The sequence below is a fragment of the Bolinopsis microptera genome, chromosome 4 (assembly GCF_026151205.1).
Source record: "Bolinopsis microptera isolate Bmic1 chromosome 4, MBARI_Bmic_1.0, whole genome shotgun sequence".
Classification (NCBI taxonomy): Eukaryota; Metazoa; Ctenophora; class Tentaculata; order Lobata; family Bolinopsidae; genus Bolinopsis; species Bolinopsis microptera.
Window position 1 is genome coordinate 7,718,399 of NC_087075.1, and position 14,301 is coordinate 7,732,699.

General features: G+C 39.0%; 1 protein-coding gene across 5 annotated transcripts in view; it reads right to left on the reverse strand.

The window, feature by feature from the left end:
* Positions 1 to 1,514: 1,514 nt before the first annotated feature.
* LOC134814028 (uncharacterized) overlaps positions 1,515 to 14,301 on the reverse strand; it is a 90,126-nt gene continuing 77,339 nt past the window's right edge. For 3 of the 5 annotated variants that reach the window (XM_063822003.1, XM_063822002.1, XM_063822004.1), the window contains 19 exons: positions 13,939 to 14,004; positions 13,669 to 13,763; positions 13,007 to 13,087; positions 12,529 to 12,774; positions 11,843 to 11,952; positions 11,495 to 11,611; positions 11,182 to 11,293; positions 10,926 to 11,032; positions 10,593 to 10,719; positions 10,279 to 10,350; positions 9,930 to 10,063; positions 9,307 to 9,368; positions 8,964 to 9,047; positions 8,402 to 8,550; positions 4,867 to 5,041; positions 4,567 to 4,656; positions 4,151 to 4,259; positions 2,502 to 2,580; positions 1,515 to 1,839 (listed from right to left, as the gene is read on the reverse strand). In XM_063822003.1, coding sequence (XP_063678073.1) covers positions 1,693 to 1,839; positions 2,502 to 2,580; positions 4,151 to 4,259; positions 4,567 to 4,656; positions 4,867 to 5,041; positions 8,402 to 8,550; positions 8,964 to 9,047; positions 9,307 to 9,368; positions 9,930 to 10,063; positions 10,279 to 10,350; positions 10,593 to 10,719; positions 10,926 to 11,032; positions 11,182 to 11,293; positions 11,495 to 11,611; positions 11,843 to 11,952; positions 12,529 to 12,774; positions 13,007 to 13,087; positions 13,669 to 13,763; positions 13,939 to 14,004 — 2,162 coding nt within the window. In that variant the 3' untranslated portion in view covers positions 1,515 to 1,692. Of the gene's footprint in view, positions 1,840 to 2,501; positions 2,581 to 4,150; positions 4,260 to 4,566; positions 4,657 to 4,866; positions 5,042 to 8,401; positions 8,551 to 8,802; positions 8,827 to 8,963; positions 9,048 to 9,306; positions 9,369 to 9,929; positions 10,064 to 10,278; positions 10,351 to 10,592; positions 10,720 to 10,925; positions 11,033 to 11,181; positions 11,294 to 11,494; positions 11,612 to 11,842; positions 11,953 to 12,528; positions 12,775 to 13,006; positions 13,088 to 13,668; positions 13,764 to 13,938; positions 14,005 to 14,301 lie in introns of all 5 variants that reach the window. The other 2 variants (XM_063822001.1, XM_063822000.1) reach the window with 1 other exon arrangement.

The following is a 14,301-nucleotide window of genomic DNA, read 5'->3' on the forward strand; positions in this document are numbered from 1 at the left end:
TTAGACGAGTAACATCCGTCAATACTTCACATAATACTCATAGCCATGCATGCATACGCGTACTGCGAGCGAGAGGGCTCTGGTTAGAGCAAATGCGTTACTGTGCCGGGCCGCGCACTCAATGAGGCTTCTCGCTAGATCGGCGAGATGCGCTACTAGGTGCCTCGCCGAGCTGTGATTAAGGGAAGGTTACTCAATACGCATTTGCTTCAAGAATTTTGTGCTGGCCGAAATTAGCGCTAAAAACCATCCTACAGTCGGCACGCGTGGCTCACTGTCGATGGTGCACTACCTCATACCTATTTGGAAGATAGGTTGTTTATCCTAACAGTGCAATATCATTTGTCGCAAATCAGAACGATCAGAAACTATTTGGAAAACCCAAAAACTGTCTATTTGGAAGACTTCGCTGCTTTGACGCGCAAACTAGCATTCTTTCTTCGCATCGAAGACGAGATCGTTGTTCTTGGAAGCAGAGCAAGACGCAACGCGAACGATCTGGAAGGGTTGACATCGTCAATCAATTGTATTGTATATAATTGTAGCACGATGCAAATGCACTACGCCGTACTATTGGGCAGGACTCCGCGCATCAAATATTACTGGGCCGCGCTCAGCCTGTCATTCCGCCAAATCTTTATGTTAATGAACATAATAGCCTGGGGTCCTCAGGTAAATCAAATAATGTTTCTGATTGGTAGATGAGTAGATCGGCGAGCTGTGCCACTTGGCCTCGCCGCGAAGGATTGACATTGTGAATCAAATTATTGTACTATGCTGCAGATAATGCCTCTCTTCGTTAGTTCGTTGGATCGGCGAGATGCGCAACGCCGAGCTGAGAAGGATTGACATCGTCAATCAACACGTAATATAATGTATAAGCTGTTTTTACAGATTTAGAGAGGAATTAAACACGTAGATTGGACTAGTCCTAGATTTTCAAACGTAAGAAAATAAGTTTAACATTTGCAATTTTAGTCGTAAATTCTCATTAGCAAGTACCACGCAAGTTATAAATTACTTGGCGAGAGATATTTTGAACTTCGTTAAATTAAAACATGTTCAAATTTTAGTATCAATTTAAAGTAAAAATCTTAATTCAATTAACGTTAAAAACATCACAACCCAGCATCGAGAATAATTATCCCGATGTATATAATCAGCATTTAAAGTTAACTAGTTCCAGGTTTTAGGAATGCGTTATCTTAAATAATTTTCCGGAGCCTGTATCACTAAATAACTGACGAAAATTAAAAGCATAGTTAGAAACATATATCTGCAATTGTAATTGAACATTTTATATTCCAATGAAAATACTCACAACTACATTTAAAATTTAAATTATCAACAATATATTCGAGAAGCAAACGAATCTTTCACTTTCAGGCCTTTCCTTTAAAATTTGGGCATATCAATTCATTATTTTTCAATCCGACGACAATAAACGCATAAATCCTCACAAATCCTGTATCCATCACAAAACTTTAAACATCCTGCAAAAATAAAACAAAATCTTTGAAAATTTCTGCCAATATTGTATAAAAATCATAAATTTACACTTCAGTCCATTTTTCATTACCAAAGAGCATGAACATTTGAACCGCTGACTGGTCACAATCTGAAAAATGAAACATACTTAACAAAACATCCACTTTAAAAGCTACATATCCGTCAAGGAAGCGCGCTCCGTTACTATGAGTTCTCATCAGATGCGGGATAATGCCACACGATAAGATACGAGCTGTTCTGTATGTGTTCGCTTTGGTTCGCTGCTCCAGTAGAATGATCTCGAAAGTCTTCCATACCTTTACCGCAGGAGATTATTACTTGCGACGTTATCTGCAACAATCATAGTCGTGAGTAACAAGTATGTTGCGGAATGCAATACAGTTTTTGATTAAGTCGTTTAGTGTTATTGAGGCTCATTTGATTATTCTTTCTGATTTTTTTCTGAATAGACTTAGTGATGACAAATACAATGTTTTAATGAAGGTAGATAGAATTGATTTTGGTAATTTTGAAATTTGGATTGATGCCCGTATTTTAGATCAGACTAAAGAGTCTGTAATTCAAGTTTAACATGTTAACATAAAGTTAACATAAAGTTAACATAAAGTTAACATAAAGTAAGCATAAAGTTAACATAAAGTTAACATACAGTTAACAAAAAGTTAACATTAAGTTAGCATAAAGTTAACATTAAGTTAAAATAAAGTCAACATAAAATTAACATAAAGTTAGCATAAAGTTAACATAAAGTTAACATAAAGTAAGCATAAAGTTAACATAAAGTTAACATAAAGTCAACATAAAGTTAACATAAAGTTAACATAAAATTAACTTAAAGTTAACATAAAGTTAGCATAAAGTTAGCATAAAGTTAACATAAAGTTAACATAAAGTTAGCATAAAGTTAACATAAAGTCAACATAAAATTAACATAAAGTTAACATAAAGTTAACATAGAGTTAGCATAAAGTTAACATGAAGTTAACACTGACCTCCTCGTAAACATTCTCCTGATCTGTAGACTCAGAAGCGATTAGTTTCCTGATTCTGGATTGGGCTTGCATTAGGAACCTGAAATGTTATTTTAATCACTCTCTGGAGATTTTCTGTGATTTTCTGCGCTTTTTGCGGCTTTCGGTCGAATCAAAGTCGCAGATGGACAACAGTGGACTCTAAAATTAGAAAATCATATTATGGCTGAGAAACTGCCACATATGCTCTCAGTTCTTTTGTTAACATTACTCCTGATTTAATTCACCCAGTAGACTGAAGTTAACAAAACAGTTTACAACTTCGTCAAAGGACGATTCACGACCACACAATAAAAGATTCCAAGTTGCAACTAATTTAGCGAAGAGTTGTAAAAAACGACACCTAAACCCCCACGGTTAATTCTTTTAAATACAAGATTATATGAGCAGCCACATTTCAGATTCGCAATTCTAATTTCCGGAGATAAAGACATGAGGGTTCTATTATTAGCCCTACTAATAGCAGGGCCAGCTTGTTCGCTTACAATAGAGAGGACAGAACAAGTAGAGATAAAGACATGGAACCTAGGTATGAACCTGAACCCTGCAGATGGGCACATCATGGACTACACCAGAGGCTGGGTGGACGATGTCTTCATCGGTACTTACGCTGAGGCCCTGACAAAAGATTACCTGAACAGACTAGTCTGGAGACAGCCAGCGAGTTACATGGCGATAGTTAGACACCAGGGAGGGGAGGTGGACGCAGTGAAAGTGTTCCGGTTTAAGGAGGGTGGAAGGTCCCTGCGATCTAGGTTCCAGGATATGAACCCAGGGAGGGAGGTGGTTACTGAGGGAGGTCCTGTTCAGGAGAGTGTCAGTGCTAACGCTCAGAACATGGCAGATGATCCTGTATTTTCAGTGGGGGGAGACCTGGCTTTCAACTGGGTGTACGCTGATAATGGACACAGGATAGTTTTAACGGGAGGGCATCTTTCTCAAGTTGGATCTTCTGACGACAACACACACGGACTGGGAAATCACTTTGGCTGCAACCCTCTAACCGGCGAAGAACTCAATCCCGTGTGGCCTCACGAGATTTCAAACATTCAGAACTGTCCATTACAGCTCTGTAAGAACACCCTAGTGCAGGGGACGGACCACGGAGATAATCCAGGTAGATTTACAAGTGGACCAGTTTATGGAAATTACGCTATTTATGTTTCACAAGATGCAACTACTTTTCCTGGTCCAGGCTACAAGCTGCAACCGAAGGTTAACGTCGAGCAGAGGTTCATATCATTTGAAACTGAAGAAGGAGATATATCAGTGGCTTAATTCAATGAACTTCGGTTTTTTTTCGATGACTTTCGGATCAACAAGTCCATTATTCGTTATTCCAAAATTGATAAAAGGATAAACTATGGGGGGAGGGGAGGGGGACTGGGCCAATCAATTTAAGTGCAGCATTGAGCATAGTTATTTGTTGTTTTATACTTATGAAATGTAATGTAAAAGCGCCCGTATTTAACATACTTTTTATTCTGTATTCAGCTTTTTATCAGAGTGTTATACAGTTATACATCTCTTGCGGATAGACTCTCCAAACTCAGTATAAAATCTGGAAGATACTCTAGATAATAAGATAATAAGATGATGAGGAAGCTTACCTGACACCGTCGTAGTGGCCCATGTAGCTGAGGAAGGGGGGACCGCATATCTTGGGGGCTACGGGGGGTTTAGCGATAGGAACAACAACCACTACTCCAGAGGAGGTACCTGGAACACGTGACTTTTAGAATCACGTGACGACTGACGTGATATAAATAAATTAAGACAGTGAAAACTTCTTCACTTTCAACACCACGCACGCGACGTGACCTCATCAAGAAACCACGTGACGTCACCACAACACCACGACGTCACAACAAATACCACGTGACGTCACAACAAATACCACGTGACGTCACAACAATACCACGTGACCTCATCAAGAAACCACGTGACGTCACCACAACACCACGACGTCACAACAAATACCACGTGACCTCATCAAGAAACCACGTGACGTTACCCCAGTACCCACCTATCCAGAGAGCACCGGTAGAGGAGGAAGCTAGGAGTGCTGTTACTCTCACATTCTCCGCTCTCCGCCTTCTGGACGAGTTATGCGAACCTGGAGATATGTGAATTATGTGACCCCGGAAATAAGATAAGAAGATAGAGTTAGATTAGATAGAGATTATATAGAGATTAGATAAAGGGGAATTAGTTATCTCGCGCTAGCAACATAATTGATAATCATGACAGTTCACATGATACCAAACACAGAACCCCACTATTTTAGTAAAGTTGCTGAGTTAACTAATTTAGTCTCTACACTCACCAGTAAAGAGATGATGAACAACAGTGCTGATATCATAATCCTCCAAATGCTCCCCAGTTTTAGCGTGGAACAGTCTGATTACCGGACTGTTCCGAATAGCTAGCCATACCCCACTCCCACTATTAACCATCTTGTAGACTTGAGCTGATGTGTTGTTGTGTGTCGAGAACAGGTGCTGAAATGAGAACACGTGACGTCAAATATTTATCAAGTGACGTCATCAATTTATCAAGTGACATCATCAGTTTATCATGTGATTTTACCATAACATCGGTTCATTCGACCTAACTATTAGCTGTTTTTGCGCTTCTTTCTATTACCGAAGAGGTGCAAACTGCAATTTTTTGGGGTTTTGGGAGTATCAATGTTCTGGAAGAAGACTTTATCTGGAGATATGTCGACTTCTTTTTAAGAACCTTAAAAGTTTAGGTAAATTTGGCAAGTATTATTGATGAATCTATATGCTTATATGCTTTTATGCAATTTATAATTAAGGGTCATACAATAAAACTCGTTTGATAACAGAATAATCAGCAGAAACTATTGTCATATTTATCACAAAAATTGATTTTCTTCCACCTTATCACCGCCATCTAAACAGTTATAAACTCCCAAACATCACCTTTGATAACATCGACCCCACACTCAGCATCAACCCTCCAGAAGTACTTCACCCCAACTTCCAACTTCTTCTTCAGATACACAATGTTCCCACCTGCCAGCACTGTCCCAATAAACTCTACACTCGCATAATCAGCAGCAAGTACTCCAGCTTTAGTAGTTCCAAGATACACGTGGTGTGTTTCGCACGTGTGCGCGTTTAGCCACATCAGCGCGTCCCGGTGGGAAGCCAACACGTGGTGTGCATGTTGGGGCGGTACTGGGGAGGAAGCCTTGTAAAGCTGTCTCCCTGGTATCCAGTAAGTAGTGAGGTTTGTACTGTAAGGGTACGGTCCTGCTGTGATATTCTCGTGGAGTGGTCTAAAATCATAGTTATCAGGGTCATGAAGCAGGGACTTTATATCAGTGTTCACGATGTTTCCTGTCACATTAGATCCGTGCAGTGGCCAGACACTTATAGGCCTCACTTTGCGACCGTTCTTGAAGACTTTGCCCCCGTTTGCTGAGTCAGCTAGATTTCCTACAACTGTGGAGTGATTGTTGATCTCGATAGGGTTTGCTCTAACAGTCTTCCACACGCAAAGTGAACACTCTGGAAATGTCCTTGTGTCCCCGTCAAGTGAATCAAATGCCAGATTATCAAGCACAACATGATAGTCGCCTTTAACTTGAGCTCCACCGGAACCAACCCTGAACAGGACATTCTGGGACAGGGTACCGTGATCGCCAACCCTAGGAGGCTGACCATCAAACCTGACCCCCCACTCAGAAGAGTCGTGCACCCAGTTCCGTGCAACTGTCGTCTGACTTTGCCAGTTTTTAGTGACCTGTATCCCGGCTCCATCATTTGCCTGGTGGCCCCAGCACTGTCCCACCACTCTATTCAGAGTAGCATAAGACTGCAGCCCAGGTCTGAGTCCGTGACTCTCACCGTTGTACCTGAACGTGTTCCTGATGTAAGTGTCGTGGATACTGAAGATTTGTGTTGTACCGTGTCCTCCTTCACCAACTAAACTGTTGGCAGATGTCCAGTCGTTATACTCGAACAAGTTGTTCTCCAGAGTGACACGTGAACCCTCGTAGGATAGAGCAGGACCGTCAGCTCCGTGGAATGTGTTGTTAAAGAATGTGAAGCTTCCCCAAATATCAGTCGGTTTGTGTCTTCCTAGCCTTCCTCGCCTTCCCATTAGGTTCGTGCATTCTGTGACAGATTTTTCCAGTAGCATTCTTTTAGAGGCACAAGGGTATAAGAAGTTAAGGGAGTCAAATCTTATTTGATCAATGTAAGTGTCTGTTAAAGTGGATGTTCCTTTTAAAGTCGTACCGAAAAAGTCCAAGTTCTTCAGAACAACGTGCTGGCTATCTGACAAGGTCAGGGCGTACGTCTGTACCTTACCTCGTAGTTTAGTTCCGGACGAGAAATTCTTACCTTTTGGAGGTATGAAATGAAGCATGCTGGTGTCTTTGTCAAAGAACCATTCTTCGGGTACATCAAGGAGATCAAGCTTGCTCTCTATGAAATACTGACTATGTTTCGGTTGGAAATGGATCTTGCCAAACGTGTCGTGATAGGTAAAGAAGTTTTGCCCAGGAGTATGCAATTCCACTGGAGCGACAAAAGTATTCCAAGATCCGATGTTCATCACGGCCATCGCTCCTGTCATATTCTTGTCACTGTCTTTGAGGCTGTCTCCACGGTTTATTATCTTTCCTCTAATAGAACCGGAGGAGGTTTTTGCCCAATGGTTCCGTCCGTCAAAGACAGTTTTATCAGACCAGTTTGCGTTAGGCCACCTAGCATTAGTCATCATTAGATCGTCAAAGAAGAGCTGCCAAATGGTTTGATTTATCTTCCCGAAGTAAATCTCGCCATCCCTCTGCCATTCGCCGTTTTCAGGAGAAATCTCGACAGTGCCATCAAGAGTAGGCCTCTCTTTACCGTATCCTCGAATAACAATGGGTTTCTCAGCAGTCCCTTTTAATCCGGAGACTACAATCTCCTCTCGGTATATTCCCTCGCGAATATGACATTCGTCCCCAGGATTCTTTAGCGATCCAACACAGTCCGTCACATTCTCAAATGGTTTTGACCACGAACCATCTCTTGCACTTGACACATTTCTGTTGGAATCTGCATAGAAAATCGCTGTAGAGGCAGAATTAATTGCCAGAACGATTATGAAAGCGTTGAGAAATATCATTGCTCTAACACGTCGCTATTCTAATTTAAAAACGGTCTAAGTGCCCTTAAGTTTTATAAACGGGTTTTTATAAGAGAACAACAGGATTGGTTTAGTATGCCAGGTGAAAAGTTGCTGAATTTAACGCGTTTCTGAGATATTTAGAGCGAAAGATTAATATTATCACGGTGCTACTTTTCTTTTATAAATCGAGGGTGTTTTCTTATGAGAATTCAATTTAACGCGTTTCTGAGATATTTAGAGCGAAAGATTAATATTATCACTGTGCTACTTTTCTTTTGTAAATCGAGGGTGTTTTCTTATGAGAATTCAATTTAACGCGTTTCTGAGATATTTAGAGCGAAAGATTAATATTATCACAGTGCTACTTTTCTTTTGTAAATCAAGGGTGTTTTCTTATGAGAATTCAATTTGTTTCAACCAACTCCCCAATTAGAAGAGATAAGGAAAGGAACAAGATTGTTATGAGACAGACGCGAGGGAAATGGAACATTCATCTGATAACAATTGGGAACAATTACAACTTAACTCAATTTGTGAGTTTTCTAGTAGCCAAGATTGTTGAATACAGAGTTAAATTAGATTGTGGGTGGAATTTACCGCTTTTTTCGGGAGAGTGTTGGGACTTCCCGAAAAAAGTTGGAAACTGAAATGGTAACGTTACAAAAGACATGATAAATTACAATAATAAGAGAATACGAGATAAAACTCACCTCTACGGTGACGTTTTCAGGTGATATAACGAAGATTTGACATCCGCAACTGCACCACATTTGTCCCCCAATAGGAAGCATTACACAGATTGAGTTGTTTCCTAACTTCTTGGTTAACGGGTCATTATCACACCACTCGTTTACAGACACTGTAATTTAATTAATTAATTAACTAACTTAATTATTCAAAGTATTAATTAGTTGAATAAATGGGGTTCATAATATCAGGCTACCAATTTAAAACTGTTTAATATCAGTCAAGCTTAACGAGTAACATTATACGGACATGTACACGAATAATCGTAATTGCTTGGCATTGAGAATAATGATGATTGAAAACAGGACGAGATAAATCAGGAAGAGTTCAGGGAAGTATTCTTCACAGCTAACGTTAAACTTACTATTACCGGTTCCAATATTTGGTTCTAGAACAGAGGTTTGTTCAACATAAACAAAATAATATTAATAAACTTGTTACTCATGCAGACCACCATCTTTTAATAATCAGCACAGAAAATTGGTAATTGGTTAATTATAATTAAGTGATTAATTAATAACCAACCGTCTCTAGTGAAGACGTGAATGTAACCCTCAGAAGTTCCGACAAACACCGAATCATCAATGTGAGATATACAGATTACCGGACCTGCAATGGGTTTTAAAATAGAACATTTTCAAATCGTAGATCCAAAAATAACCTTAAATATTGAAAAATAATTCGGCTATTTGAGGGTGCGGGAGTAGACTAGCTTTCGCACAATGATCAGGTTACTGGGCTGACAATTTGTTAACTCACAACATTGAATAACAAGCTGTTTACATTATAACGTGGCAGCTCTTGGGATCGAGTTCCGACCTATGGTTTTTAATAAAAAAGTAATAAAATGTATTAGTGTCAGACTCACCTCCATCCAATTCAAGTTCTAGAAGAGTTGAGCTAGGATCCGACATCATGTACACCAGCAACCTGAAACAAATCATCCTTACTTGGAAAGTGCGTACGTGAGATTGAACCTCTTAACAATGTGTTAAGATTTGATAGCATATTATGTACATATTATCCAACGAGTAAGTATATATTGGGAAACTAGCTGACACAAGAAATGTCAGACCACCCGCACATGGGAAGCATGCAGTATTAAGCCGCGCGCCGATTAGACGTATCCTCTTTTGCAACATCGCAGTCGTTGCGCGCTCCATTTTGCACAACCTAAATGTGTGACCGAATAGCAAACCTTTCCTTCAACACCAGGTCACGAAATTAGATTTCAGTGAGGGGCTATTCTGGGTATGTGACTTTGCTGCACTCGATACTGAATAATGACATTTCTCCGCTACTGGACATAATACTTTTCGTGAGAAAATTTTTTCCGTGAAATGTAATCCCATCTCCCGTTTACAGCGTACACCCGCAAGCCGCATACAGCACAGAATTAACGGCTAAACTCTAAAGATTATTTAACTAACCAACTTATGACAATTACCCTAATTATAATAATTATCAACACATAATTAACGAAATAATTACCTGGCGTCCTGAGTCCCGACCCAAAGGGTGTTTTCTCTTCCCGGCACCATGTGACAGCACAGTACTTGACTACCTTTTAGGGGTATATCCAGCGCAATGTGTGGGGTTGGTTCAGCAAGTCGTAACACCACTATCTGGATACAAGTACCGAGTTAGGGTGAATATAGTGCACCGCTAATTCGGGTATAATGTAATAAACCTGTACTACTGCACTATTCAATCTGCACACTTATAACCAGACATTTTGCTGGAAATATTATATTACAGATTGCTAGTACAGTGTACTGAAATAAAGTATGTTATTTCTAGGGTTAAGATTACAATGATTATCAGATAAGGAAGGGTTTACCTCGCCGTTACCGTTCTGTCCGTGTCCACAGAGGAACACATCAGTTGATTTCAACTCAAACTCTGCTCCCTCCTAAAGGGTGGTGGTTGAATTGTTGGAAATGAAGCGTTATTGGTATTTGAGGAACTTGTTATGGCTATGGTATTTGCTTAATTATTTAATTGGTACATGGTTCAAAATATTTCTGCAGACAGACAGTTTAAGAAAACCATTGAAAAGTGTACCGTAGATCTTCTTGGATTACACAACCAAAATAATGGACAAAAAATCATATAAATCATTAATTAAGCTTTTAAGACTAATTATAGTCTTACTTCATTGATATTCTCGTAAGTGTCTTGTTCAAGCCAGTCATCGGAAGCCAGTGAAATTTGGGATTGTGACACTTTTGGTCCCCGGTTTATGGACCTTTTGCTTGACTCTCTTCTGATCACTTTAGTTCTGAAATAGCACAATATTTATAAACAATATATTTACGCAACTGATTTTAAGTTCAGATGCACAATTAATATTATTTATCGAGAGGAAACGAAGGCTCAGTAAATGATTTTGGATAATAAAAATTGTAAATTTTTAACAATTATAGTGAGAATCTCAAACCCGAGTTTTTTAAACATTATTATTTTATTTATTGATTTTTTTCAAACCTGAGTTTTTGTGTGGCACATTCAAAGTTCTCGTAAAGACTGTCGGTAACTGTATGATTCTGTTCAGAAACTATCTCTGATGTTGATACCTGTATTTGTGGTAGTGCCTGCAATATGTTCACTGTTTAGAATTTCAAGAAGATTTCACTAACGTTCCATTAATGTAACTTGATTAAAGAAGTCAGTACTCAGCCACCATAATAATATGTAAATTGCAGTGACCTCTACAATTGGTTAATGATTGAAAAGCACATACCACAGGCGTTCCATCAAGTGAGGTATTTGAAGGTGTCCCTCCCGAGTAGGAAGATGTGAAACTGTCCGGACCGGACGGTTTTAAGGAAACCAGGTTTAGCTGACTATCATATCTGAAATATAGGGCAAGTTGCCAAGTTAGTAAACAGATCAGTCTGAAAAACTATACTCATGAACTTGATAAAGTGATTTAAGAATTGGGAAACATAAAATATCAAATATGCAAAAAGGAGCTGAAATTGAAATAAAAAACAAAGAAATTAATGAAACAAAAGAAAAACAAAAGAAAAACAAAGAAAAATGAAGAATCTGACATGTTAGGGGTATCATCCTCATCCTCACTGTCCAGCTCCAACAAGGACTCATCAACAAAGTCTGGTAACACAGCGTCAACAACTGGGTTCCCAACCGGTGGTTCCATTGTTACAGGCCTGAGGTTCAAAATGAGGTTCAAACTGAGGTTTTAAGCGAGGTTTCAGTTGAGGTTTAAAATGAGGTAAACATCATTTGTTTATAAAATTACTAATACAAGTTCTGTTTAACACGGACAGCAATTGAAGCTTCTTTTTGAAGACTTGAATTGTATCTAATTTACCGGGAACTCTACGGTATAATTCGATAGAACTCTAAATTACAAACTTTCCAACTTATCAACTACTCACCCTGTTATTAGACTAGTTATTGTATCAGTATAGATTTGTCCGTATTTGTCAACCAGTAAAGGACCTCCTTGGGTTGATTCGGCTGCTCTGGGGAGACTTTCTCTGCCCGGCTGAAATGAAGAAAGCTTATATATAAGCTTTCTTGATCAGCTGAGAAGAAGTATATATACTTCTTCTCAGCTGATCAAAATTATCAAAACGATAACTATTTAAAACGATAACTATTTAAAACATAACTATTTAAACATAACTATTTAAACGATAACTATTTAAACATAATATTTCTATATGATATTCTATTTATAACAGCCAAATTGCATATGCTTTAAAAAACAATAGACAGTTTTTGGGAGTTCCGAATAGTTTCTGATTATTCTGATTTCTTGCGACAAATGATACTGCACTGTTAGGATAAAAGTAACAACTCCTTATTCATGCTGACAAAATTGGTAAATATGTGAGAAAACTGTCTCATAAAATTTAGGGGGGGGGGGGGGGGGGGGGGGTCAACAAATGAGGTTGACCCCCCCCCCCCCCCCCCAATTTATTAATCAAAATTGGCTAAACGACAACAAATTGTTTAAATACTAGACTAAAATTAGAATCAAAATCTATATATACACCAATACTCGATCTGCTATTCAATAAACTTAAAACATCTTTAACAACTTTTAAAAAACACTCACCGCAATAAAACTAGAAATTTCCCGGCTGTCCGTCAACTCCAGGTTAAAACTTTCATCGGGAAACTCGGCCAAGTTGAGGTGTTCAAATCGGGATAAAGGAGATACAATAGCTCCTGCTGGAAGGTCCTTGAGATCTTCTGGGATGTTCTCTGGTATTCCCAGCGCGAAGGGTTCTGTTGAGGATTCTAGGTCGAAGTCTGAGTCCTGGGTTGTTGAGCTGTGTTCGAGAGATGGTTCACTTTCTTCCTGATGAAATTAAAATTTCATGGTTACATGTACATTTCCAAGTCTTCAGTGAGTGCTGACATAAACCGCTATTGAAATGATTAATTTCACCTATATCTCATACAAGTACTAATTTCCTCGCACCTTCAATTCTTCAGAATATTCTTTTATCACAACATAAATTAAACATAATTTCTATATCAGACGAAAGATATTTAACACCAAATCATAAAAGATATAATACCGGACTAACGTTAGTCTGTAATATTTCACTTGAACTGCTTAGCAGGTTCTCATCTACACTCATACTACGCATTAGCTTTCTCTTCTCTTCCTGGAGGAGTGTGAGGTGTCAGCCACGAGACAATAGTTTGAGGATTAGTTTGGGGATTAGTTTGGGGATTAGTTTGGGGAATAGTTTGGGGATTAGTTTGGGGATTAGTTTGGAGATTAGTTTGGGGATTAGTTTGGGGAATAGCTTGGGGATTAGTTTGGGGAATAGTTTGGGGATTAGTTTGGGGATTAGTTTGGGGATTAGTTTGGGGATTAGTTTGGGGATTAGTTTGGGGATTAGTTTGGGGATTAGTTTGGGGAATAGTTTGGGGATTAGTTTGGGGATTAGTTTGGGGATTAGTTTGGGGATTACTTTGGGGAATAGTTTGGGGAATTATAGTTTGGGGATTAGTAAAAAACAACCGCAGGAAACGTGGCAAGTATTAGATGTTAGCGGTATTAACGCTAGCTCATGAGTGAAGTAAATAGTAGTGGTAAGTGGAGTTTAAGTTTTCAGTGAGAAAACCCAGTTGGGATCATAACTTCCCTCCCACGAGAAAACCACCGTTACATGGCTGTAACCCCGTTACCATGGTAACGGTAATGGGTCATCCCTGGTAACAAACGGACACTAGTACTTACCCTGAGCATGCTTATCTCGTATGGTGTTTCGTATAGATCCTCTGTAGTCTCTCTATCGTCCATGTTGAACTCTTTCGGTACACTTTCTATCATTTCTAGTAAAAATGAGATTGTTAGCTTGACAATCAAGTCTAAATTCTCAAATTTTATTATTCGCTTCAAGTTTTACCATCAGTAAAGGATCACGGTAAGTAGTTCTTTTCTCATTCTTTGAAATTGCGGCTAACTTAAAACTGAAAATTAAAAGCCCTTTTACTTCTAGCACTGTACCTATGATAGATTGTCGCTCGTTTTTCCGTTGTACAGCCAGGTTATTCTGCCGTAGAGGATGGTTACCTAGCAAGTTTCTGTTACAATTCATCACTTTCTGATTAATCAATACAAAAGTTGGGAGCAGATCTAATTATTAACCCAGATGATCTATTGTTTAAAGATTGTGTAGGGAGTACCAAAGCGGAACACTAAGGGCACGTGACAGTGGGGCACGTGACTACTCTATTTAGAACGGGTGACAAATAAGTAAGTGATTTGACAGCTGCTACATTTAAATCTGGTGACATATTATGTCACTTAAAACTGTTCCCACCCACGATTGCGGAATTCACAGTACACTAATACTATTAGTACCGATGA